General features: G+C 42.1%; 2 protein-coding genes across 5 annotated transcripts in view; one reads left to right on the plus strand and one right to left on the minus strand.

The window, feature by feature from the left end:
• Positions 1-15,927, plus strand: part of brwd3 (bromodomain and WD repeat domain containing 3) — a 29,093-nt gene extending 13,166 nt beyond the window's left edge. Inside the window, exons 24-41 of one of the 2 annotated variants that reach the window (XR_007040361.1) lie at positions 115-225; positions 310-417; positions 719-843; positions 1,121-1,203; positions 1,296-1,407; positions 1,521-1,582; positions 3,131-3,286; positions 3,380-3,500; positions 3,591-3,716; positions 7,084-7,159; positions 7,269-7,319; positions 7,431-7,574; positions 7,674-7,826; positions 7,931-8,100; positions 8,326-8,414; positions 12,981-13,124; positions 13,227-14,100; positions 14,197-15,927. Coding sequence is in view for 1 of the 2 variants with exons in the window: in XM_047379737.1 (XP_047235693.1) it covers positions 115-225; positions 310-417; positions 719-843; positions 1,121-1,203; positions 1,296-1,407; positions 1,521-1,582; positions 3,131-3,286; positions 3,380-3,500; positions 3,591-3,716; positions 7,084-7,159; positions 7,269-7,319; positions 7,431-7,574; positions 7,674-7,826; positions 7,931-8,100; positions 8,326-8,414; positions 12,981-13,124; positions 13,227-14,011 (2,616 nt within the window). In the remaining variant the exon portion in view is untranslated. Of the gene's footprint in view, positions 1-114; positions 226-309; positions 418-718; positions 844-1,120; positions 1,204-1,295; positions 1,408-1,520; positions 1,583-3,130; positions 3,287-3,379; positions 3,501-3,590; positions 3,717-7,083; positions 7,160-7,268; positions 7,320-7,430; positions 7,575-7,673; positions 7,827-7,930; positions 8,101-8,325; positions 8,415-12,980; positions 13,125-13,226 lie in introns of both variants that reach the window. The other variant, XM_047379737.1, reaches the window with a different exon arrangement.
• Positions 15,928-17,904: 1,977 nt separating this feature from the next.
• On the minus strand, positions 17,905-27,563 carry LOC124876709. 3 transcript variants are annotated; one of them, XM_047379685.1, is made up of 3 exons: positions 27,021-27,563; positions 22,048-23,955; positions 17,905-18,409 (listed from the first exon to the last, which is right to left on the minus strand). In XM_047379685.1, exons 2-3 carry the CDS (start codon positions 23,944-23,946, stop codon positions 18,371-18,373), a joined length of 1,938 nt encoding a protein of 645 aa, XP_047235641.1. In that variant the 5' UTR covers positions 23,947-23,955; positions 27,021-27,563; the 3' UTR covers positions 17,905-18,370. The 3 variants fall into 3 exon arrangements, with proteins under 3 accessions (XP_047235641.1, XP_047235642.1, XP_047235640.1); XM_047379686.1 differs by having other exon boundaries at positions 17,905-18,450; XM_047379684.1 differs by lacking the exon at positions 17,905-18,409 and having other exon boundaries at positions 19,506-23,955.
• Between the last annotated feature and the right edge of the window lie 138 nt (positions 27,564-27,701).

Raw genomic sequence — 27,701 nt, forward strand, 5'->3', positions numbered from 1 at the left:
TTTTTCTGTGTTTGATTTTCTGTGTCATTGTAATGTTTTTCCTCGTGTACAGAGTGCCTTGTTGCTGAAAAGCGCTATATAAATAAACTTGACTTGTTTCTGTGTTTTACCCAGAAACCCACATCTTCGCTGGCCGAACTTAATGAGGAGGAGTGGCTGCCGCCCTCATGGATAATGGAGACCATCCCACGGCGCTCTCCTTTTGTCCCACAAATGGGAGATGAAGTGAGATCCTTTCCCCTGACGTTGAACAAAGCAGCATATTGCACTGTATGCATGTTTAATGATGGTTCACCTTTCCCCACCCAGCTCATCTACTTCAAGCAGGGCCACCAAGCGTACGTGCGGGCCGTACGCAGAGCCAAAGCCTACAGCATCAACATTCAGAAGCAGCCGTGGAACAGGTTCAACCTCAGGGTGAGGAAAGCCAGCTTTATGTCCTCTATTAGAGGGCAAGCTTTTTGGAGACAGCAGATACTTTTTTTTTTTGAAGACTTCTGACCCTAATACACCAGCCTCCTTTGAAATGTGTCCTCTCTGCTTTGTGTTTTTTTTTTTTTTCTTCTGTATTACCTCAAAAAACATGTTGATGATTGGAGTTTTGAATCCAAATTCAAAATGCAGAACATCTAATGATCCGTTTACTGCCAATAACTGGACTTGCTTTCAAGTGAGCAATTAAAATAGATTCACAAATGTTTTTATTTCACTTGTTTAGGACCAGGAATCTGTGAAAGTAGTTGGAATCAAGTACGAAGTTGGACCACCCACCCTCTGTTGCCTGAAGCTGGCGTTTTTGGACACAGTCTCAGGGAAGATGACCAACGAGTCCTTCTCCTTAAAGTGAGCAATGATAGGCAGTATATACAGCACCTTGCAAAAATAGTCATACCCCTTCATGCATTATTGGGAAATAGAAGTAAAATAATAGTGTTCAAAATGTTTTACGAATACAATCTTACATGCATTGTAAATTTTGCCCTCTTTACGCTGACGCCCCTAAATAAAATCCAGAGGGGATATGAATACTAGGCACCGTGCAGCATTAACAACTGATTAAAAGTCACAGTAAATGTAAGAACATGTATTTTACCACATCCCTCCTCCCCATATTTCCAAGGTATCATGATATGCCAGACGTCATAGATTTTCTGGTGCTGCTGCAGTTCTACAACGAGGCTAAAGAGCGCAGTTGGCTGCCAGGTTTGTTTCTCCCCAGCTGCCTTTCCAAAGGATATGTTTACATTTCATTTGTGTGAATCCTCTTTTAAACACACATGTGATCCTCTCTGCAGGGACGAGGTTTCGTAGCATTATTGATGACGCCTGGTGGTTCGGATCTGTGGAGGACCAGGAGCCCCTGCAGCCAGAGTATCCGGATAGCCTGTTTCAGTGCTATGCAGTGAAGTAGGTCGACGTGCACAGCTGCCCGAAGAGTGCTCCACTCTACAGCCATGTTGGTCTTTGCGCAGATAATTTCAACAATTAATACGGAGCTGTGTTTTATTTCATTTAATCAGGTGGGATAATGGTGAGCAGGAGAAAATGAGTCCGTGGGACATGGAGCCCATTCCAGAAGAAGGTCAGAAATTATTTGTGTTTGCAGTTGAAACCAGATATTTATTTATAAAAAAATACATACAACTTATTTTTTGGTCAGTTAGGATTCCCAAAATGATTTCTGTTTGCCTAATGCCAAAATAAGGAAAGTGGATTTTTTTTTTTTTTTTTTTGTATCTTCAAATGCAGGAGTCTACATACACCAGGGTTACTCTTTCTTTAAACAAACCCAGATGGTAATATCATGCCTTTGTAATCTTCTAATAGGTTGATTCAGAACATCTGAGTTAACTGGGGCACACCTTTGGATATATTTTAAGGCAACACCTGAAAAACTGTTTCCTTTTGTGACATTCATCCAAACTGCCTAATAGGGAAGAATATCGTGGACCTCCACAAATCTGGTTGGTCTTCAAGGTGCCACGTTCGTCTGTTCAGACAGATGTATTAAAAACACCACGGGAATGACCAGCCGTTCTGTTCAGAAAAGAGATGGGTTCTGTGTTTCAGAGATGAACGTGTTTTGGTGCAAAATCTGCACATCGACCTCGGAGATTCAGCCAACATCTTTGGTATTTTGTTTTTCTTCTAAGGAGAGTGTAATTATCCAATGTGAAACAAGTCCCATAGGACTGAAAGGCCACTCTGAGAGAGAAAGCTTTTTCTCTGAAAGGAACATAAAAAGCTAGATTGGTTTCAAATGCACTCAGGGATAAAGACCTTAGGTTTTGGAGACATGTCCTGTGGTCTGATGAAACTACAATTGAAGTGTTTGGCTATAATGACGAAGTACTGAGGTGGCAGCATCATGTTGTAGGAGTGTTTTGCTGCAGGGGGACTGGTGCATTTCACAATATAGCATCAAAATGTTTAAATATTGAAACAACATCTCAATAAATCAGACCATTAAAGCTCGGACACTTATTGTTCTTCCAAATGGCCAATGACCCTGAGAATACCACCAAAGTGGCCTAAGGACAACAGAGTAAATTTTTTGGACTATTCATCACAAAGCCCTGATCTCAGCCCCACAGAAGATGTTTGGCCAGAGCTGAAAAGGTGTGTGTGAGTAAGGTGGCTTATAAACCTGACTCGGTTACATCGGTTCTGTCTGGAGGAATGGGTCAAAATCCCAGGAAACCTCTGTCAGAAAGTTGTAGGAGGCAACCACAGTATTTGACCCAATTCATAGAGTTTAAAAGGCAAATCCCATTGCGAATCCTATCTGATCTAACATGGAAAATGTGAAAAATGTTCTTTTTATAAAGTTTATGGAAATATCTGGTTTCAGTTATCTGCACATCTCTCTATCTCTCCTTCCCTAACACTTGTTTTTTTATTATTTAAGTTAGTTACCTTTTAATATTATGTTGAGCTTAATTTGGAAGCAACTTACTACATTTTGTTGATTCTTATTAAGTAAATGTTTTCATTGGTTCCAAATGATGTAAAATTAGTATTAGAAAAACTCTTGACTTTTCTTTCTTTCTTTTCCTAGACATAAAAATGTGTATTTGTTTTCCAGAAGTTGTTTTTTTTTTTTTAAATCTTTTTGTGTGATTTTCTTCAGCTGCTTTGCCAGAAGAAGTTGGGGATGGCGTAGAGGTGTTGGAAGAGGAGCTGCAAGCTCTACTCTACAGGCCTCAGGAAGGAGAATGGGGAGCACACACTCGAGATGAAGACTGTGAGAGGGTCATCGTCGGCATCGATCAGCTACTTCAGCTCGGTAGCCTTCAAGCACTTCGGATTTTGTTATGAAAAATGGTCTGTGCTTGTTTTACATGTAGCTTAATCTGATCTTACACTCGTTTGCCCACAGATGTGGCGAAGGCGTTTGCCTCACCCGTAAACCTCCAGGAGTACCCGCTTTACTGCACCGCGGTGGCTTACCCCACTGACCTCAGCACGATCCGCAAACGGCTGGACAATCGCTTTTACAGGTGAAAAAAAAAACAGAAGTTCACGTGTTTCTTTCCGCTATTCACACAAAGTCCCTCCAAGTCTTTCACTGACGTATTTTTCTGCTGCAGGCGTATCTCGGCATTAATGTGGGAGGTGCGTTATATTGAGCACAATGCTCGCACTTTTAATGAACCCCAAAGCCCAATTGTAGCAGCTGCCAAGGTGGTTACTGATGTTCTTCTCCACTACATTGGGTAAGATGGCACTAAAATAAATATTGTACCTCTCGCATTAATATAGCCTCTTCACTGATGCTGTAACAATGGAATATCTACTTTTCACAAAGATAATCACACCTTGAACAATTTAACATTTTGTCACATGACACAGGGTTTCTGCAGGGTCTAAAAAAGTTCTACACCTAGTAATCTAAATGTCTTAAATTACATCTACTTTGAACAAGCTTAAATATAAATAAGAAAACGAATTAAAACCAGTCTTTTTTTTTTTTTTTTTTTTTTTTTTGCATTCAGTCGTTCCCATGTGATGTAGTTCTCACTGCAGCAATACAGGTCCTTCTCAAAAAATTAGCATATTGTGATAAAGTTCATTATTTTCCATAATGTCATGATGAAAATTTAACATTCATATATTTTAGATTCATTGCACACTAACTGAAATATTTCAGATCTTTTATTGTCTTAATACGGATGATTGTGGCATACAGCTCATGAAAACCCAAAATTCCTATCTCACAAAATTAGCATATTTCATTCGACCAATAAAAGAAAAGTGTTTTTAATACAAACAACGTCAACCTTCAAATAATCATGTACAGTTATGCACTCAATACTTGGTCGGGAATCCTTTTGCAGAAATGACTGCTTCAATGCGGCGTGGCATGGAGGCAATCAGCCTGTGGCACTGCTGAGGTCTTATGGAGGCCCAGGATGCTTCGATAGCGGCCTTTAGCTCATCCAGAGTGTTGGGTCTTGAGTCTCTCAACGTTCTCTTCACAATATCCCACAGATTCTCTATGGGGTTCAGGTCAGGAGAGTTGGCAGGCCAATTGAGCACAGTGATACCATGGTCAGTAAACCATTTACCAGTGGTTTTGGCACTGTGAGCAGGTGCCAGGTCGTGCTGAAAAATGAAATCTTCATCTCCATAAAGCTTTTCAGCAGATGGAAGCATGAAGTGCTCCAAAATCTCCTGATAGCTAGCTGCATTGACCCTGCCCTTGATAAAACACAGTGGACCAACACCAGCAGCTGACACGGCACCCCAGACCATCACTGACTGTGGGTACTTGACACTGGACTTCTGGCATTTTGGCATTTCCTTCTCCCCAGTCTTCCTCCAGACTCTGGCACCTTGATTTCCGAATGACATGCAGAATTTGCTTTCATCCGAAAAAAGTACTTTGGACCACTGAGCAACAGTCCAGTGCTGCTTCTCTGTAGCCCAGGTCAGGCGCTTCTGCCGCTGTTTCTGGTTCAAAAGTGGCTTGACCTGGGGAATGCGGCACCTGTAGCCCATTTCCTGCACACGCCTGTGCACGGTGGCTCTGGATGTTTCTACTCCAGACTCAGTCCACTGCTTCCACAGGTCCCCCAAGGTCTGGAATCGGCCCTTCTCCACAATCTTCCTCAGGGTCCGGTCACCTCTTCTCGTTGTGCAGCGTTTTCTGCCACACTTTTTCCTTCCCACAGACTTCCCACTGAGGTGCCTTGATACAGCACTCTGGGAACAGCCTATTCGTTCTGAAATTTCTTTCTGTGTCTTACCCTCTTGCTTGAGGGTGTCAATAGTGGCCTTCTGGACAGCAGTCAGGTCGGCAGTCTTACCCATGATTGGGGTTTTGAGTGATGAACCAGGCTGGGAGTTTTAAAGGCCTCAGGAATCTTTTGCAGGTGTTTAGAGTTAACTTGTTGATTCAGATGATTAGGTTCATAGCTCGTTTAGAGACCCTTTTAATAATATGCTTATTTTGTGAGATAGGAATTTTGGGTTTTCATGAGCTGTATGCCAAAATCATCCGTATTAAGACAATAAAAGACCTGAAATATTTCAGTTAGTGTGCAATGAATCTAAAATATATGAATGTTAAATTTTCATCATTACGTTATGGAAAATAATGAACTTTATCACAATATGCTAATATTTTGAGAAGGACCTGTATGTGTTATTTTACACTGGGATCAAACTACAAGACCTATAAAGCAAGGCAGCAGAAAGTGCCTTTGGGGCTTCCTGGTGCACCTGAAACAGGTTTGTTTTTGATTGTTTGAGGCTCCAGAATGCATTTCGTGCTAGCTGCTCAGCGGTCTCAGCCCAAAGCTGAAGCCACATTTAATCGATGCGCTGAACAGAACAGAGCTTCTGAAACACACGTTGGCGTTTCTACTGCTGTTTATATTTAACATCTGAACTTCAGCAACTTGTTGCCAAGTTTCCACAGTGAAGCTAGGAGCAAAAATGAAAGTTTGAATGTTTCAGTAATCTCGCTGATGCTGCGCTGGAATGATATGATTAAAATCCTAAACGGACTTTGTAACTTTGTTTGCTGCTCAATTTGTTTCATCTCTAACTGCTCACGAGATGCTAATTTGATCTCTGAGCTTAGGAGCATATATGTGGATATAGATATATTTTATACTTGGTTATTAAAATTTTGTTAGGAATTCTGGAGATGCTCTTTGTTAATATTTCCTCTACCAGCTCTTTCATTATGAGAAAGATTAGATGTATTGAGGTTTGCCAATAAATCAAGGAAGCCTGTTGTTTAATGGGCAATAGGCTGGTTCAGGGTATTTATTTGTAATTTATGTTGGTCTTAAATTTAAACTTTAAAGCCTTAAATTCAACTCTTTTAACCTTGCGGGAACCCCGATTACGGCCACTTTCATTATTAGAACTTCAATGCATTTTGTTGAGATTGTATGTGACCATAAAAAGGTAGTGTACAGCTGTGATGGGGAATGAAGTACATGGTTATAATTTAGGTTGTTTTGTTTTTTGTTTTTATTTTTGTGAAAAAAAAATCTTAAAAGTGTGGCAAGCATATGGCATTTATGCTCCTAAATAAAATCCATTGAAATAAACTGCCTTGACAGAATTTCCATTAGTCTTGCCCTCCGCAAATCTGGCCTTTATTGAACCTTTTGAACTAGCTGTAAAGCCAACACAACACATTACCTTAAACATCAGTCCTACTGCAAGTCCCAGGATTAGATCGTAGGATGTTCATGTGTTTGAACGGCTTAATCAAAGTCCAGATCTAAATCCAGTTAAGAATCTATGGCAAGATGGGAAAACTGATATTGACAGACTCTCCTATAGGAGCTGGTAGAGAGACATACCCCCAAAAAGACTTGCGGCTGCTTCTGCAAAGAACTCACTAAAGTTGGTTGAATACAAACGCGTTCTCCACTGTTCACATTTTTATTCTGTACTTTTTCTTCCACCTAACAATTATGCACTTCTTTGTGTTGGTCTTTTACATACAATTTATATGAAACGCATTGAAGTGGGTTTTTAATGTGACAAAATGTGCAAAAAGTTCAAAGGGTGTAAATACTTTGGAAACACTTATCTGATTCCTTGACCTGCTGTCATCAGAGACCAGAGCTGCACAGACATCTTGGACCTGTATCACAGAATGAGGTCTGAGGTCAGCAGTGGGGGGGAAGCTGAGGTGAGACTCTTGAGATGTTCCAAGCAGCGCACGTTTCCTTTATGTAATAAGTGCTGCTTTTATTTTAGATTATTTTTGTTACTTTGAGTTTGTTCATCTTCCTTCACAGATCGACTTAGACGTGGACTCTGACACCCCAGGGACTTCTACAGGACAGCGGGTAAAAACAAGAGTCTGCTGTTGTTCTTCTAAGTAGATGTTTGGACATTTGAAGCAGAAAAAACAAACGGTAGCTCCAGTATCTCAGTAAACTTCATTTTGTTTCTTCTAGGGAGCCCAGCCAAATTCTAAGAAGCGGGGTTTGGATTTTGATGTAAAAGCATGGCGAGGTCAGTGCAGAGAGCTGCTACGTCGGATGTTGGCCTCCCCCGATTCAGGGCCGTTCAGGCGGCCTGTTGATCTCTTTGAATATCCGGTAAAACCATCTCGAACGACCAGCATTTGAAATTAAACTGTAAGGCTTTTCATGAAAAAAAGCAAACGCTGAAACAAGTTTTGTTTTCTTTTTTCTCAGGACTATCGGGACATCATTGACACCCCTATGGATCTAGGCACAGTGTCAGAGACACTGGTGGCTGGAAACTACGAAAATCCCATGGAGTTCGCCAAAGATGTCCGCCTGATTTTCAGCAACTCTAAAGCTTACACACCTAACAAGAAATCACAGGTAAAGTGAGCCAGCCTGAGGTAAAATTAGCAAGTAAAAGTTAACACATGAAGATCTAAAGTCTAATGCAGTACTAACTAAGTTTGATGATCTTTTCTGTCTAGATCTATGCGATGACTCTCAACTTGTCAGCCTTCTTTGAAAAACACATCATCTCCATCATCTCTGATCACAAGTCTGCCATTCAGAACGAACGGCGCACTCTTCAGAGACTCAGTTATAGGAGCAGGTTGCACAATGGAGGCAACTCCCCACGAAACCGTCTATCCCCCAGGTACTGAGTGTCATTTAATAAAAACTTACAGTCTGACAAATTAGATATTTTATTCCAATGTGGTGACTGGAATAAACTTCAACTTTCTTGCTCTGTAAGCAAAGAAAGTATGAAGTTTTCTTAAAAGTAATTTCTAAGCTAGTGCCAAAACAAATCGGTTTAAGCTTGTGTTTTATTATAATGATTCCTAAATGCTGTGTTTTTACTCTGGTTTTATATTTGCAGCCCTAAAGGGAAGCACAAATCCGGGACGTTGTCAAAGTCCAAAAAATCTTCGTCCTCTACGAAGAGGAGTTCTCAGAGAACCGATCAAGGTATGATGGTGCTGCTGTGCTTTGCTGGGTTCTCTTCCTCTGCTGCTCCTTCATCCTGTGTTTATATTTGCAGTTTTTTGGTTAATGATTAAACACAATAAGGTTTAATCTTCCACAACTTAAGGTGATCATGACATCTCTAACACTAAAATCCAAGGCCACATTTTGCTTGTTTATCAGCTGGTATAAGTTGGGAGAGGAAGATGAAGATGATGTTGGTCTGAGTGAAATGCAGAATAGAGAGTGTGTTGTACTGCGCCTTGCAGAAGTATTTACACCCCATGACTGTTTCTTTTCTCACATTTTGTCATATTAAAATTACAAGCTTCAATCAATTTAATTGGGATTTTATGTGACAGACCAACAAACACAAAATGGTGTATAAAATAAAATAAAAGGAAAGTGATGCATGATTTTCAGAATACAAATATAGATTTAAAAGAGCTACATATTGCTGCAATTACAGAGGCAGGGTTTTTGAGGGTATGACTCTGCTTTGTACATTTTGAGGCTGAAATATTTTCCCATTGCTTCCTGCAAAGTAGCTCAAGCTCAGTCAGCTCAAGCCTCTTGCAGGTTTTTTATTTTATTTTATTTTTTATTGATTTTCATAACTTTATATAAACATCAACAAGAGTAAACAAAAACAACTCATACTCGTCGTCGTACTCGTCGTCTTCCGCTTTATCCGGGACCGGGTCGCGGGGGCAGCACACTCAGCAGAGACGCCCAGACGTCTCTCTCTCCAGACACCACCTCCAGCTCCTCCGGGGGGAGCCCAAGGCGTTCCCAGGCCAGGTGAGAGACATAGTCCCTCCAGCGTGTCCTGGGCCGTGTCCTGGGCCTCCTCCCGGTGGGACGTGCCTGGAACACCTCCCGAGGAAGGCGTCCAGGAGGCATCCGGTATAGATGCCCGAGCCACCTCAACTGGCTCCTCTCAATGTGGAGGAGCAGCGGCTCTACTCCGAGCCCCTCCCAGATGGCCGAGCTCCTCACCCTATCTCTAAGGGAGTGCCCGGCCACCCTACGGAGGAAGCTCATTTCAGCCGCTTGTATCCGGGATCTCGTTCTTTCGGTCATGACCCAAAGTTCATGGCCATAGGTGAGGGTAGGAACGTAGACTGACCGGTAAATCAAGAGCTTTGCTTTTCGGCTCAGCTCTCTCTTCACCACAACGGACCGGCACAGTTCCCCCATTACTGCAGCAGCCGCACCGATCCGTCTGTCGATCTCCTGCTCCATTCTTCCCTCACTCGTGAACAAGACCCTGAGATACTTAAACTCCTCCACTTGAGGCCGGAACTCCCCTCCAACCTGAAGAGGACAAGCCACCCTTTTCCGATCGAGAACCATGGCCTCGGACCTGGAGGAGCTGATCTTCATCCCAGCTGCTTCACACTCGGCTGCGAACCGCCACAGCGCATGCTGTAGGTCTTGGCTAGAAGGGGCCAGCAGGACCACGTCATCTGCAAAAAGAAGAGACGAAATCCACTGGTTCCCAAACCAGACCCCCTCCGGCCCTTGGCTGCGTCTAGAAATCCTGTCCATGAAAGTTATGAACAGGACCGGCGACAAAGGGCAGCCCTGCTGGAGTCCAACGTGCACCGGGAACAGGTCCGACTTAGTGACGGCAATGCGGACCAAACTCCTGCTCCGCTTGTACAGAGACCGGATCGCCCCTAGTAAAGGGCCCCCGATTCCATACTCCTGGAGCACCCCCCACAGGGCATCACGAGGGACACAGTCAAATGCCTTCTCCAGGTCCACAAAACACATGTGAACCGGTTGGGCAAACTCCCATGAACCCTCGAGCACCCTGTAGAGGGTATAGAGCTGGTCCAGTGTTCCACGGCCGGGACGAAAACCACACTGCTCCTCCTGAAGCCGAGGTTCGACTATTGGCCACACTGTCCTCTCCAATACCCTGGCGTAGGCCTTACCAGGGAGGCTGAGGTGTGATCCCCCTGTAGTTGGAACACACCCTCCGGTCCCCCTTCTTATGAAGGGGGACCACCACCCCAGTCTGCCAGTCCAGAGGCACTGTCCCCGACCGCCACGCAATGTTGAAGAGACGTGTCAACCATGACAGCCCTACAACATCCAGAGACTTGAGGTACTCAGGGCGGATCTCATTCACCCCCGAAGCCTTGCCACCGCGGAGCTTTTTAACCACCTCGGTGACTTCAGCCTGGGTGATGAAAGAGTCCAACCCCGAGTCCCCAGCCTCTGTTTCCACCAGGGAATGCGTGATGGCAGGATTGAGGAGATCCTCGAAATACTCCTTCCACCGCCCGATAATGTCCTCAGTTGAGGTCAGCAGCCTCCCACCCCCACTATAAACAGTGTTGGCAAAGCACTGCTTCCCCCTCCTGAGGCGCCGGACGGTCTGCCAGAATCGCTTCGAGGCCAACCGGTAGTCCTTCTCCATGGCCTCACCGAACTCCTCCCAGGCCCGAGTTTTTGCCTGTGCCACAGCCCGGGCCGCAGCACGCTTGGCCTCACGGTACCCGTCAGCCGCCCAAACAAAACAAAAACAACTCGCCCCAAATCGACAAGGAGCATTACAGTGTCCACCTAAACAAAAAAAAACAAAAAAACATACATACAGCCCACGCACACAAAATACAGATATACATTCCCAGGCATGGTTCAAAGTAGTCAGATATTAATCAGTCTCTAAGAAAGATAGCAATGGGTCCCAGATCCTCTGGAATCTGTCCGACTTCTGATGAAGATCACGAGTCAGTTTTTTGACTGGGACAATAGCAGAAATTTGTGATGTCCACATATCAACTGTAGGGGCCTATGGTGCTGACCATCTCAATAGTATACATTTCTTGGCCAGGAATAAGAGAATTACAAGCAAATGTTTAGTATCTGCATTAAGTAGAGTGTCTGAAGCATGATTAAAAAGACAGAAGGATGGAGTTAGTGAGAACCGTTTACCAATGATCTCTTCTATCATCAGATGAACTGCTTTCCAGAAAATCTGAATACAATTGCAAGACCAAAACAAATGAATAAATGTGCCCCTATGTATTTTGCATTTATGACAAAGATCCGAAGCATCAGGAAACATCCTCCGAAGGCGAACAGGTGTATAATAAGTTTGGTAGAAAAATTTAAAGTTCTGCTCATGTATAAAGACCGAGGTGCAGTTGGGGAAGACGCCATTACAGATTTCCTCCCAATCTGCTAGATCAAACGTCATCCCCAGGTCATGCTCCCAAACCAGCTTCACAGCATCAGAACCTGAGGAGTCAGAGCCAGATAATAAACTATATGTACCTTAGATAATTCCTTTAGGAGATTTGGTCATGACAATTACATTCTCTAACTCTGACAATTTTGTGTGCAATTGTCCTGTCCTCCAGAGAGAGCTCACAAAATGACGGATCTGTGGGTATTTATAAAAATCTCTATTAGAAATATTGAAAATGGCTTTAATTTGTTCATAGGATTTAACAGAGTCAGAGTCCAGTATGTCCATAATATTTGACAGTCCCTTTGATGACCACTCAGACAAATCATTGCTTCTAATCTCTGCCGGTAAATCTGGTTTCAAAGTTAGCGATGACCAAGAAGGGAGGGTGGGGGAGATGCTAAGATATTTCCTCACATCTCGCCAGGCCAGCAAAGTATTATAAACGAAGTTGTTTCTGAGATGGGCTATTTGATCTATGCCACTTATAAAGAAAAGAGAATTAAGTTTGCTGGAGAGACGAGATTGGGATTCCAGATCCAACCATACAGAGCTCTCTTGCAAGTGTTTTCATCAAGGATTGTTCTTTGTGGATTCTCAAACCTGAGCTTTCTTCCTTCTGTGCAGCTCCTCCAGAGTAACAGGGGCCACTTCTCTTGATGCTCTGTTGTGGTAGGTTGGTAGGTTTGCAGTTGTCGAATACTTTCCAGTTTTTGATGAAGAGTTGCACTTGTGGTGCTCATATTATTGATGTTCAAAGCTCGGGATGTTATTGTTTAACCTAGCACTGCTTTAAACTGCACCACGACTCCTTGGTCTTCACTGATGTTATCTAACATCTGAGGCCTTCACAGAACAGCTGCGTTTATACTAGCTACGTTTACATGGACATAAGTAATCGGAATAAACGGCCCATTGGACAATTTTCCGCTTCGAATGGCTAGTTGCTCTGGCTGGATGCTAACAAAATATTCTGATCGGCAAGTTTACATGACACATTTTTAGTCTGATCGGCTGTTACTTATGTCCATATAAACGGTACAATCCGATTATTTTTTAGTTTTGTTTTTTATCCGAATACATTTTAATCTGATCGGGAAGTTTTGTGCATGTAAACATAGCTACTTAGATTAAATTACACACAGACGGAGCCTTGATTTGGTTTAGGGATATCAAGAGTAAAGGGTGTTAAATACAAATATTCATCTTCCTTTCACTTCATAACTATGCACTACTTTATGGTCTGTCACATCAAACCTCAGAATACATTAGTTTGTGGTTGTCCTGTGAGAAATCTTTAGCAAGGCATTGTGTTAAGTGCTTTCATGTGTATTCTAATCTAATTAGTTCTGCTTGGTTATCAGTTTGTTTAGCTCAGCACAGCAGCGGTGTAGCAGAAGAAGAGGAATCTTCGCCTTCTTCTCCGAGTTCAGAAGAAAGCTTGGAAAGAATAAATCAGGGGCCCCAACGTTTGACCCGCAGCCAAGCAACTCCTATGAAGAAATCAGGTATCATGTGCAGTACTCTGAGAGCTGTCATTCTTTTCGGTTGCATGTTAAATAGAAATTGCAGCACAGGATTAACCTGTCGCCTTGTGGCTGTGGCTGTAGGGTACCGGCGTAAGCTGCATCTGAGTAACGGCTCCAGACAGCAGCTGCAACACGGTCAGGAAGCACTGCAGTCTGACAATGATGAGGAAGGTTCTGGGTCCAGCAGCTCCTCCTCAGAGTCCTCCCCAACTTCGTCGTCGTCCTCTTCCTCCTCCTCGTCCGACAGTGAGAACAGCTCTGAGTCTGAGGCAGAGAAGTACGTGGAGGGGGGAGATCACGACTACAGCAAAGCCCCCTGCCTGTCTGTGCGCCTCTCTGCAAAGGGAAAGATAGTGGCCTCAGGGAAAAGGAAACTCGTGGAAGGGCAGGACACAGCACAGAGCACTAAACGAGCACGGGTGCAGCTTCCTGAGGAGGATGATGAGGAAGGTGAGGAGGAGGAAGAGCAGCCACAGCAACAGGAGAATGTAAGACATGTAGAGGAAGACGAAGAGGATCCTGAGGAGGAAGAAGAGCCTGAGGAGGAAGAGCCTGAGGAGGAGGAGGAGGAGGAGGAGGAAGGAGAAGAGGAGGAGGAGGAGGAAGGAGAGGAGGAGGAAGAAGGTGAAGTCTCTGAGGTGCAGAGAGTAGCAGCAGCTAGGAGTTCCAGAGGTAGCATGTGTAAACCAGGGCGGGTCAGCACACGTAATCAGGGCCGCAGGACAGTCGTGTACAAGGACGAGTCGGACGATGATGGCCACGGGTCCAAGGACGACCCGCTCAACCTGGGCATGTCCCGCTCAGGACGGGTACGCCGAATGACTGAGAAAGCCCGGGTCAGCCATCTAATGGGCTGGAGTCACTGACACATCACACCTCTTCAGACCTCATTAAAGAAAAACTCTTAAACACAAGGAAAATGTCAGGGAATTTCTTTCTTTTCTTTTTTGTACAGGTGTGTATATAATATATAAATATCTATGATTCTGTTTATCTGAGATTGCTGGTGCTCATTAACTGTTGCCATGGATTTTTGCTCCCTGGACAACAGAGCTACTGTTCAACAGACCCTCCCTCCAGCTGGACTTAACTCACCTTCAGCCTTACTGCTCTCCTCCTCCTCCTCCTCCCCACATTCAGAGCTAAAACACTAGATGAACTCTTCATCCCTCACACCACTTCACCTACTGTTCACCAAAGAACGATGTGAAGATGCCAAAAACATGGTGCTCATGTTGTTGACTTCTGATGTTTGATAAAGAGTAATTCAGCAAGACTCAGCGGTCACTTGTTTGTCCACCAAAGTCGTAAATCACGTAAATAATCCAGGGTTCCTACACATCCGGAAAGGTCTGGGATCTGATTTATGTATTTTTGGAATAGAATGAAAAAACAAAATGGAGGAAGACATGTTTTTTTATTCTATTCCTCAAATGTTGTCCTTGCTTCCCTTGTTTCCTTCTTTCCTTCCTTTCTTCCAGTCAGTGATTTCTGTAGGTTTTTTTAAATCCTCCACAGTGTTGAAATATCAATACCATAAATTCAGTAAGTATTATTTTTATTATATTTATTTTTTAAAAGAGGAATTGAAAAAGTGTGGTATATTTCTTAGGAACCTTGATAATCTCTCCCATTAACTTTTTTTGGTACCTGGTCTACAGTTTTTGGGGCTCAGATAACAGTTTAGATCTGGGCACTAGTAACACCTGGAAAGTAATCGGTAGGAAAAACTTCTTTACATCCCTCATTGAAAAATGGAGATTTTTTTTTTTTTTTTTTTTTTCTTGCTCCCTTTTTACTGAGCACATTTATAGTCTGTTATTAGTGTGAAATAGGGCAAGTTTCAAACTTTTTTTATTTTCTGTTTTGGGTGGATAAACTCCAACTCCATCCTTACCACAGGTTTGCTCTGATGGAGTAAATCTGCATATAGTCAATGCTCCTCCTGTCAAAGCAGATGGGTCCTTGGACAACTCTCCACATAATTTTTTTTTTTTTCCATTTTAGTTTTCTTGTTTAACTCTTATGTTCTTAGTGATAAGGAACAGATATTTGCACATTTATCTACTCCATGTGGCAGCTGAGTAATAGAGTAATTTGACATGAAACCTCATATGTGTTAAACTTCAAACTGTGCCAGCAAACTTTTATTTTTGATTTAAGTTAAATTTAGTAAGACATTAGTAAAATAGTTTTGTAATCTAGGGATGATTGGGGTTGAATTCTGATTTATTTTGAATTTTTGTTTGAGCCAATTGCTGTGGTTTAGATTTCTTTTATAATCTGAAATCACCTCTCTGTTGTTCTTCTTTATTTCTATTTTTTGGTTTATTTTTGCTTTTGATGTTTACATAAAATTGTGCAGTGTCATGCTAACAGCATTTCAAGTCCATTCACAAGAGATGACTGGTTCTTTTTCCAGCACCGGGTGCTTTTAAATCCAGACACACTTCCTCGACCCTCGCCGTGTGGTCGTGAGTGGGAGGGTTTTTGTTCTCGTCAGGTTCTTACAAATAAAACACAAATTGACAATAGGGTGTCTCGCAGCAGCATTAACTCATGTTTTGAGATTATTTTGGTGGGTTCTGAGATCGATTCAGATTTTTGAACCTTATTTTAATGGATGGAGCTTAGTGTTGCCTCTGAGCATCTGATTACAGGATGATGAATACAATATTCTGCTGTAGGTCGGGAAAAGGCTCTCATGACTGTTTTATGTGAACGTTATAAATTGTATGTACTGTTTTGTTTTTTTTAAATAAAATTGTTGAATTTCTTTAAATCGATTTCCGGTGATACTTAATATTCCAGGATTTTATTGTATGGAGCCATAATGTCTGTGTAAACCCAGCTGAAGCTTGAAGGAGCTGTTCAGCACTGACTCATCTGTTCCCTCTACAACTGAACATCCACTGGAGGTTGGGAGAAAAGTCAAAAATACTGGGTGTGTCAGTTTGCGTTGATGAGCACTGATAAACATGAATGTACTCTTTTTGCGGCGGCATAAATGCTCCGAAAGCAGGGGGGTGAGTCAGACGATGAATAAACACGGTTAAGCTATGACGCACTTTGCTCCGCTACACCTCCAAGTAACCGAGCTGGGAGATGATTGGAATCAGCGTGGATTCATAGGTAAAGAAAGGTCGCTTTTGGAGGATAAAGGCCAAAGTCGGTGTAGGCGGCATTTAGGAGGGCAAATGAATAGAAAGGCTGGCCTTTACTGTCAAAAAGAGGGTTTTGTAAATGTTATTTTGTTCAGAAGCGATAAGGGTGATCGTGTGTAATGAAGTGTCCATTTATGGGATTCATTTTTTTTGACAGCTGCAGCAGATGTTGAACATCTGGAAAACAGTTAAGATTACACTCAATTTATTTGGTTTGATCTGAGCAAAGAAGTTTCTGCCGATGTTGACATAGGATTCTTATGCAAAGCTCCAAAGGACAGCAAACACTTTTTTTACTATATTTCTGGTTTTTGTGTGTGTGACTTTAGGTGCAGACAATCCTAATACATTATGACCAGTTGCAGAGCATTGCTGTTACAGTGCAACGTTCTGCTTGGGAAATCCTTTTCCTGGCCCTGTATACACCTGTCATCCAAACTCCACAGATCTGGAGTTCATATCTTGCGTAAAGAAACCGAACAAGTCTGATGCAGTAGGTTTACATTGACTAATTACAGCTACAGACGTGTTACTGAAGTAGGGGTTTGTAGATTTTTATCTGATCCACAGGGCTAAAATGATATATATAGGTTCCCCAATCTAATATGTTTTTTGGGGGCCACCGAGCAGCTGCTGTCATTATTTCGACTGGATTTATGACAGTCGGTTTTGATGTCCGTCTGGGATCATTGTCCTGCTAAGTTTCAACCATCTCACTCAAACTGTCCGTCTCACACTAAAGAAAGTTGGTAATACTGATCATAAACCACCAGGGTTCATGCCAGTCACAAATGTGAAGATGCTAGAACACCAGTGTTGCTATCCACTGGAAAAAAAAAAAAAAAAACACCTGCTCCAAAATCTACACTCTCCACATGGAGAAAATGTTTGCAATGAGATCCGACAAACACTGAGGAGCCAGTGGGAAATGTTTAAACCCAAAAACACTAGCAACTGTCAGGCATGGTGGTGGGAGCATCATGCTAAGGGTCTGTTTTGCTGCCGATGGTAATTGGATGTTGAATGTAGTATTGAAGATGGAACTTTACCTCAGACCAACAGTCAGATTGTTAAAACTTGGACACAATTGGTTGTTCGACAGGACAGTGATCCCAAACACACTGAATCAGGTCCTGGAATGGATAAAGTGGGCTAATATGCTGCTTCCTGAATGGTCCCTGAATGCAACAGATTTCCATGGCTGGAAGCCAACTAATTAAAATGAACTCTACCATTTCTGCCAAGAAGAGTAAGAGCTAGAATTATATCAGAAGCTTGTTGACACAATTCAAACACCCAGTTCTATTTTTTTTTTTTTATCATTGTATAATCATTCCTCCCTGAAAAAAGAACAGTTGAAAGGCATAGATAAAATGCCAAACCTAGTGACTGGAAATGTGTTGGATTTCACATCTCTAACATTTCCTGCATTTCACCAGAACGTTCTGTGAAGTAAGACCTGAGCTTCTCTAAAGCAGACCTATGGGCTGAATGATAAAATTAAGACAATCACCCAAACAACTAACCGGTCAGATTAAGGAAATAAAACAGTCAGCCAAACGCGGAGCGCTGAGGAAAGACACCAGACACAAAACAGCAGTGTTACATTTATTAACACAATAACATAACAATCTGAGATTTCATAACAGGAATATTTAAGTGTCTTTACTGCCAAAACACGACCTTAACGATACACAACAAACCTTGAAGATAAATACAACCATTTTGAAGCTACAAAGGGAACCATCTACACACAGTATCATCATTATCAATAGTTAGCTAGAGGATCACAGGCATGTCAAACACTATCATTACTCAACAATAACTAAGTGCATGTACATTGTGCTTCGGTGTCAGTGTGGGTACCCTATCTGTTCTAATCTGTTAATCTTTTATTGTTCACACATACTAAACATGAGTACTTTCCATATGCAGTGAACACACACATTGAGACATAGTCCAGGAACCACTGGCTGCAAATTTCAGCTTAAATAATCAAAACAATTAGTACTATTTTTGCACAGGACAGCAGGCAGACACCCCAAACAATGTACTGCACATTCACAACTGCTGCGATGTCTCACACCAGGTCGATTCAGTCTGTGGATGACGGAGAAAAGGATTCAGCATGCTCTTTGCAGCTGCAGGAAAGAATTGGCATGATATTTCCTTCCAAACATTATAATGAAAACATGCATTCATACTTTCATAAAGCGCCAAATCCCTGTGATGCATCCCTAAAGTAGGAATGAGATCCAACAGTTTAGAATTTGGCAATGCTGCTCAAAGAAAATGCAACAAAAACGACCAATTAAACCTGGTTTATACCATTATATCTGACTAATTAGGTACGACCAGGAAAAGTTGGTTGTTATGACAATATTACCTCATTTGATATGTAAATAAAACATTTAAGGCCTTAAAACATATTCTATCTGCATTTTCCCAGGCTGGAACTGCTGTTTGTAAATAGAGTAAATGAAATTGATAAACCTGTCTGGTTAAATATCTTTTAGAGAAACAAACAGAAAAATGCTAAATTCTCTATCTCCTCTTTTTGTTGTTTGAATTATAAACAGGTTTTTTCTCCATCTGAGTTTGAATCTTTATTGTTAAATATCAAAAAAGATAAAAGTACTTTTTATGCATCACTCTGAAGTTAGTCCTGTTCATCTTGAATAAGATTTATAAGAAATATATCAGAATTTAACCTAATTTTGTCAGATTTTAAGTACTTTTTTGTCAACCCTCATTCAAACCGGGTCAAACCCAGCTCACAATGAGGCAGACCACAGAAGTTTGAATATAAGACTGTCAGAGTTTGTGTAGCGGAGGACCCCGGAATGCAGAAAAGCAGGGAGCATGACGGTCAGTAAAAGATTTAATTTTAGAAAAACAAAACTCTCTCACTAGAGGAGGCAGGAACAAAACAATGAACAAGCAGGCAAGACAGGCATGGCATAATCCTTAATGTTTCCGCCAGGAATGAACAGAACAGAGATGTATATATGGAGCAAGAACCAGGTGAAACGAGGAGACTGAATGCTAGGTGCAGGTGAACCGAATAAAGTTAATTGACAGACAGGAGAGAACAAAACGTGGCTGGAGCAAAACAGAGACTCTTGAATACAAACTAATAGAAACACAAGTAGTAAACCACAAAACTAAAGCATAACCAGATCCAAAAAACCTAACCTGACAAAACATGAACTGGAAGACAAAAATTAAAGCATGACCAGGAAAACAAACAGAAGCATGATTCAAAACCTATCAAGAATAATAAGAAGAACCCAAAAACACCCACAAATCAATGGAGTTTTGTGTCATTGCCATATCTTAGTCAATGCACATGAAACATGGTGTGTGTTTATCTTGGTAAACTTCTGGTCTCATCTTTTATAAATTGTGTGAAATATTTCAGAAGAAACTGATGTACGTAACAAAATAAATTTACCAGTGACATTCCTGAAACAGGATAAATTACCACTCAACGGATTCCAAATTGAGGACAGATGAGTTTCTTGCCTTCTCTCCACATGTCTTGACTATCTTGGTAGTAAATAGTATTACATTTTATTGAAAAATGTTCTGCAGTTCTGTAACATCGAGCTTTGACATTTTCTTATTTTTGAAGATAAACCATTTATCTATCAGTGTAATAGCATTTTTTCTTGTCTTTCCCATTTTGAAGAGAGGCTTATAAAAATGGGCCTTTCACATTGTTTTAACAGCCCAGAGAAACAAGACATCATGGCAACTCATTTAAAGTTCATCTACACTCTATAACATTAGAAAGTAGAAAAAGCTTCAGGGACATTTTTTTCTTGGGATTGTTAATGATGCAGCAAATTCTGGCTCTGGTGATTTTAGGAAAAATAATTATTCCTTGTCAACATTGTTCCCATATACTTAATACATAAGCTCAAATGAAAATAAGTTTCTCAATTTATTAATTTCTCCAATAAATGATCAAAGTATTTTAAGTCTTTTCATGCATCTTAACTAAGAGTGTCATGAATGTTAAAATGTGCATGAGGGCTCTTTTTGATCAAAATTACCCACAATTGTCAGATAGGTTATATAAAACAAATCTGACAGATGCACTTTTTGATTGGATAATTTGGTCCAAATAAGATCAATTATTAGTTTATAACTTCCATTTTTTTCTTACTGCAGAAACTGTTGTGAATGTTGATGTTTGAGAGCACAAGACATTTACTCAGTTAAGATACCAAGAGGCCTTTTCCAAGTTTAATCAATCAGCTGTTGAGCTTTACTCTGACAATAATAAAGTAACACTCCAGAGGGAAGTACTTTATTATCAGTTTAGAAAAGGAAGCGGCCGTGCTAACAGCTGGAGCGACGAGTCCTGCATAATAACTTTGTGCTGTGATTGTCAGCAAAGGTAACTGACACTAAGACCACATATGGGCTCCCATAATAGGATTCTCCATTGTAAAAATCTGTCCAACACTGACAGCTGCAGACACCACATTTTTTTAAAACACTTTTTTCTTTTGTTTCACAGGACTGTGAATTCAACCATTTTCACAGTTGCTTAATTTGTGAGCAATGTTTCACATGTAGAGAGGTTCACTTACATTTAAAGGATATCTATTGAAATAAATATTTGAAATGAATCACAAATACATATTGTTTTTCATTTCTGAGTTGTTTAAAAATACAAATTGGAGGGCTATTATCACTCTAACAGCAGCAATTTATTCAAATGTATTTATTCTCTAACTGCATTCAGCTATCCTTATTAAATGAGGAGTTCACAATTCACATCCACTAATACATAAATTACCACATTAAGGAAGCACCAATGTCTACTCTATCCCAACAGTGAATGGCATCCTATCTAATGAAAACACAGGTATGTAATCGCCACACGTAGTTCAGATGAATGATTCACAAAACAGTTATAGTGTTTGAACCCCACAGGATTAATCGTCCCTCAGACGTTATCCAAACCAAGATTTCAAGATCCTTGTAGCCAATAAGTGACAGATTATATATAAGAAGTTAAAGAATTGCATCATTTAGGCATAGAGACATATTATGCTGCCTTCAACGCAGGATGGAAATCAGTCCTCCAAAAATGAACCGGGACAGCCAAACAGCAGGTCCCCTCAGCTTTAAAATCCTCTCAACAAGCTCTCTTGTTTCTTTTCTTGGGCTCATCTTAAAAAGGATCCACATTTACCTCCAGGTCCGCTTCAGCTCTGACCACTCAATATCAGTTATAAGCAGGAAGAATTTTAAAACTTCAAAACAACATTGCAACCATTGTTGCCTGTTGTTGCTAAAACTTCCATTTGTGCTTCTGATTGCAGAGCACCATGCTAAAAGCACGCCTTCATGCCAGTGTGCCATCTTGGCTACACAAGACCAGACTGCATGTGGACATGCAGAGGGTAAGGGTGGTAGATGAGTGGGGGCTGGGCCTGAGGGATGTAGTAACTGTTGTAAATTGGCTCAGTAACGTAAGGAGCCGGCTGGTAGAAGCATGTGACGTTTGCCGTGTTGGGAATGGCATTCTGCTCACCCAGAACTCTCAAAGCAAGGACAGTGATCATATTGAGGGTCTGTCTCCTCTCATGTCCCATCAAACACACCGTGCTTTCATCTATCACGCGCCGCAGGGTCATCAGATAGTCATACTTATTCGCTTCCTCGCTGCCAACGAAATGGCACTGCAAGTGGGCCTCGATCTTACGCTGTTGCTCACTTACGTCCGGGAAGTCGATGAAGAAGCGGGAGCACATGTAACGTTCCAAGGACTTGATCTCAGTCTCACTGGCTGGCCTGAAGTTCCTCACCAGCAGATCGCTGTACTTCAGCAGGCCCCCTCCACGAATCTCCTCTGGGTTGTGGGTGGCAATGAGGCGGTGGCGGAGGTGATCCATTGCCTGCTCAAAGTCTCCATACATGCACTCGGCTTCGACAGCAATAACAGGTTCACCTTCTGCACTGACACACGGGCTATTTGGAACATTGTCAACAAGTTCAGGTCCTTGATCATTAATCTGAGGGTTTAGAGCAGTGTTCCTTTGAGTCTTTAAATCAGGAGGCTTCTTGGAGTGTTTTGGCTTTACAGTTTGTTCTGCAGGATCACAAGAACCTGCATCTTCCTGAAGTATACGTTCTGGACTGTATGAGGGAACAGTAGGGGCGTCTTTACCTTTAAAGTGTTCTGACTCAGGACATAAAACATTTGAGCCACACTTTTCTACACTATCCAGTACGGGTGGTTTTGGCTGAAGAGGTTTTACTATCTCTATGGACGGAAAGAGCTGGGCTGTAAGGTCTGACATATCCGTCAGTAAAGACCACTTTTCAGGCTGGCTAATATGCTTCCGCGACATTTTCCTTTGTAGTTTTGGAGAAGGACAGTAGTCTGGTACAATGTCCTTTGATGTGCTGCAAGTTTTCTTAGCAGGGGGAGGAAAGGAGTCTTCACAATGTGAATCTTGTAGAGTTGGGGTGTTTTCAGTCTTGCAGTGTTTGATGTTTACTTCTAATTTTGTACTTGTTTCAAAATTGGCTGTTTCTTGTGAAGTTGACTGTTCAGTGTTTGTTGTAGACACTTCTTCAGTAGTCTGTAGTGTTAAACATGAACCAGCCATCAATGGATCCTTTGCATCAGGGAATAAAGTTTGTGCCAATGCTGCTGAGGGATAATCACCATCGAACAGTCCTTTTTGTTCTGCGCTTTCTTCACAAAGCTCAAACACCTCTGACATGTCTTCCTCTTGATGGATGCCTTCTCTGCCCCCAACATCTTCCTGTTGTAAGCTGTTTCCCTCAGGTCCTTTTGCCTCATGCTTTCCATCTGCACGCTCAGTTTCTTTATCTGGAAGCTCAAATGCAGAAACGGCTTCATCCTGGCTTGGGGGATCTGCATTTGTTGCCATCGCTCCATCTTTTTCAGCATCCTCTTCAACATCTTGAGGACTGTCTGATTGTTCTCGTATCTTGTTATAGTCTTTACTGTCGTCTCCCTTAGAGGAATTCCTGGCATTCAGTGCCAGTTTTCCTTCTTCTCTCCTGTCGTTCTCCCAGTAAGACTCCAGCATACGATCTAGTATTATTTGGAAGGAGTCCACGCTGAATTCAAACTGCCTCCGGAGGGAGCTGACAAATCTGAGCCCCACTGTTTTGGATCTGTTGTTGGAAAGCAAGATCAGGCTCCATCTGTCATGCTCGTTGAAAACTTTCACCATTTTCTGCACATATGCTTCCTTCATGGTGAGGCAGGTGATCTTCCGCCTGTTAACCCCACAGGGGAGGAGGTCACGCAGGCTGCCCAGAACCACCTCCTTTATCACCTGGAAGTCCTCCTGCCTGGGCAGCTCCACCCCAAATATGATGTCCAAGTCTCTGTAGCCCAGGCCGTTATCTCTCACCAGGACGTGACTGGCAGTTGCTCCGTTCAGGCGTATATCTTTAACCTGAATGTCCCTCTCCACCAGTCGATCCTTCACCACACGAATGATGTCTCTGGCTCTCACCTGCAGTGTGGGGAAATTTCCTCGCCCGTGGATCGGGATCACCTCAGTCAGCACTCTGTCGAGAGCCCGGACTTGCTCATGGGTCAGGTTGTGGAACCTCTTTTCAGTTTTTTGCTCCATAGTCCTCACCTGTACAAAGAGAGGTCTATAATTTGTATCACTTTGTCTAATTGATTAAATTTTATGAAGCAAAATTAGATTAGAAAACTAAAATCTTTGCCTTTTGTGGCACCATTTTCAGTTTACACAGAAAGAGATTTTATTTTTCTTTGCATGTCTGTATTATTAGGATGCAATATCGTCTTCACATGCTTATCCTTAGTAATACTGATTTCTCTTTTCTTAATTTTTAGCAATTTAAAATATACAGTGCTGGCCTCATTTATTAGCACCCCTGGTAAAGATATGTAATTGCCCTAAAAGAGGTTATCTTTTATTACAGTAGCATATTGTCACACTAAAAATTGCTGAAAAAAACAGTTTTTAAATTGAGTATACTTAAAGTGTAGTAAAAAAAGTACCCCACTCACAGATTTCTTTAGGTTTCGCTTTTCTTTGTCGCACTTAAATGTTTCTGATCACAAATTTCTTCATCAGACAACGATAATCAAAATGATAATTTGATTTATTATGGAAAAATGCTATCCAAACCAACCTGGCCCAATGTGAAAAGGTAATTGTCCTCTAAACCACAACTGTCTGGACCTGGCATTTGGGGCTAAAGATGAGAAGACAAACTGAAGAGCCAATGAAAATGGCCTAGCAACATAAATCAATTAAACACCTAACTGCATTATCTACCTGTCCCATAAGTCAGACTGTCTTGCAATATTTTAATGTGAAGGTCTTTCACAGACACGTGACGTTGCCCGGTACGGCGGAGCTGGGGTCCCACCCTGGAGCCAGGCCTGGGGTCGGGACTCGTCGGAGAGCGCCTGGTGGCTGGGTTGCTCCTCGCGGGACCCGGCCGGGCCAAGCCCGAACGAGAGACGTGAGACCATCCCCCAGTGGGCCCACCACCTGCAGGGGGAACCATGAGGGACCGGTGTAAAGAGGATTGGGCGGCAGACGAAGGTGGAGACCTTGGCGGCCCGATCCCCGGATGCTTAGGCTGGCTCTAGGGACATGGAATGTCACCTCACTGGGGGGGAAGGAGCTTGAGCTTGTGCGGGAAGTCGAGAGATATCGACTAGAAATAGTCGATATCGTGGGCTCTGGAACCCATCACCTTGAGAAGGGCTGGACTCTCTTCTACTCTGGAGTGGCCCACGGGGAGAGGCGGCGGGCTGGGGTAATAGACCACTCTAAAACCTTCATTTTGTAATTTCTCCTGTAACATTTTTTAAGGTTGGAGCCCCTATGCAAACACACTGGCCCCACCCTGGCCCCCCTGGTAAACTTGGTCTAGAACCACCACTGATCAGTCCTCTTTGCATAGTCTCTCTAGATCCTGGTTGGGCAATCCAAGAGCTTGAGGGCTGGTGTCCTCCATGTTTTAGATGTTTCCCTGCTCTAGTCATATGCGTCATATGAGCTGCTCATGAGCAGGCTTCTTCAGAATTGGTGACGGCGGAGGAGAAGTGTTCAGCCGTTTGATTTACATCTGTTGGGTCAGGGACTCATCTAAAGCAGGACGACTATCAAGGACCAGGGCTGCCCACCTCCAGACAGGGCTTTAGATCATCCAGAGTCCTCTAACTTCTGTTCTGCTATATTTTCTTCTGTGAATGCTACAGTTTTCAATATATTTTTATCATTCTCCTGCTAAAAGATCCAATGACATCCTATTTTCACTTTCCTGGTGGTGTTCATGTTTTATTTAAAATGTTCCGACACCTGCAGTCTAGCAAATCTGGGGTCCTTGCAACAGGCCCACTGTAACAGATCCTCCACCATATTTAACAGTGGCCATGAAGTGCTTTCCACATATTCATCAAATGTTTCACCCCAAATACTGGAGTATTTTTTCCCGAAAAACTATGTCTTGATCTCAACTGATCCAAACACATAGTTCATGAAAAAACCCAATAGTTTAGAAAAAAATCATATTTACATTTGTGATGGTAGGACAGGAAATGCTATTTTCTGGCATCACTTCCAAGCAACTGGTTGGCATCTAGTTAGTGCCTAATATTTCTTATGGAGGTTTGGTGAAACCAAAATGCCAATTTTTCCAGAATTCTTTAACAGTGGACTTTGGAGATGATTTGTTTTACCTTCCTTATAGTCCTGCTGAATGTGGTGCTAGCAAGATAAATATGGATCCTCCTCATTCAACTAGCTGCAAAAATAAAAGCTTTTCTGTGTCATGTCATATTCATAACCCAGGAAAACAGAAAGTTATATATTACTAATCAGAAATAATATTTCTAAAAATGTTTTAGTTACATTTCTTTGAAAGGGATTGTTAAAATACACAAATTGTGAGTCTGGATGGATTCTTCAGTGTGAAAAGAAAGAGGACGACTATATATATTCAGCCCTTCCACACATCTTTACCAGGGGTAGATTTTATTTTAAAAGATCCAACATATCAAATAGCTGCATTAAAAAATAACTGAGCCCTTTCTGCCCAGTCAGTCAGTGTGAGGTCAGTGTCGGTATTTGGTTATCCCACCCGTGCAAACACGGTCAGTGGCAGGTTGCCACCCGGGGCAAACTGACTCGTGGCCCACAGCAGCCTCTAGTGAATCTCGGGGGTTACATCAGCTCGGTCCTGCAGCAGGACTGCTCCTCTGCCACTTGGCTTCTTCATAGTTAAGACTATATGAGTCATACAGCCGCCGAACAAAGCATCACTCATTGGCTCTCCTGGATTCTTTCCCAAAAACAACCCGAAATGCACCACTTGACGTGGCATCAAGCCATAAAATCATCAGCCAGTGAACTTGACATGATAGTTGCTTTTGATCAAATTTTCTTAAAAGCACGTTCTGATGGACGCTGATTTACACATTTTGCACAGCCCACTTTATTTAATGTGTGTGTATGTTGCACCGTTTTTATTCTCTGAATGAAAATTTTTGATATTCTAGTTCAAAATGTCAGCAAAATCTATATTTCTTAATTCATTTATAGTTGCAACACCTAGTAAAATGCCAGGCCATTATTTTTACTCAAACTAGACAAGACACTTAAAGAAAAAAGCGCTAACTGCGTTTGCCACTATGACAGTAACAAATTCAAGAACTCACCTGGTTGGTTGTCAAATTACAGTAAAAAAAAAAGTAATGCCAGGACAAAAGAATATATAGGAAAAAAAATAAATATTAAGGTATCCAACAGGTTTATTCGACCCTGTTGGAAAGGTTGAAGCTGAAGTTAATACGGACAGTTCCCTCTCAGCGCAGCCACACTGTTTCCATGGCAATTAGCCGTCACGAAATTCACGGTGAATCACGACTCCGCGGGTCACTCTAACTACCAAGTGACGAAACACTCAAGTTTCAAACAAAGCCAGTGCCCGTAAGGCGTCGGAAAACGGGGCAGCTTGATACTTTGATAAAGTTTGCCTTGATTTGCTGGAGCACAGCGGACATGTCAGACTGAACCGCCGGCGTGCCACCGCACTGCCGAGCTGTTGCGGGGTGAACCTCACATCAGACGGAGTGAGTCATCCTCCCTCTCCGCCGTGATCCACACAGTAAATCTAATCATCAGACGAGCGCTTTCACCGCCCACCGCAGAGGTCCGTCCACTTTTACCACTTTTATCTGCTCTATGTGTCCAGCCTGTGTTTTCACAAATAAACGGTAAAGGTGTTCTTCTAACGTGTCTTTCATTGTTGTTTTTGTTACATTTATTTATTTATTTTTTTTCATTCACATTTGTGCAAAAGAGGCGGAGGCATCTCGCTCGTGACGTTTGAATGGAAT

This window comes from Girardinichthys multiradiatus, chromosome 11 (genome assembly GCF_021462225.1).
Source record: "Girardinichthys multiradiatus isolate DD_20200921_A chromosome 11, DD_fGirMul_XY1, whole genome shotgun sequence".
In the NCBI taxonomy this organism is placed as follows: Eukaryota; Metazoa; Chordata; class Actinopteri; order Cyprinodontiformes; family Goodeidae; genus Girardinichthys; species Girardinichthys multiradiatus.

Excerpts from the sequence above, each read along its gene's own strand:
- LOC124876709 (XM_047379684.1), bottom strand. The coding sequence starts at position 23,946 with ATGGAGCAAAAAACTGAAAAGAGGTTCCACAACCTGACCCATGAGCAA.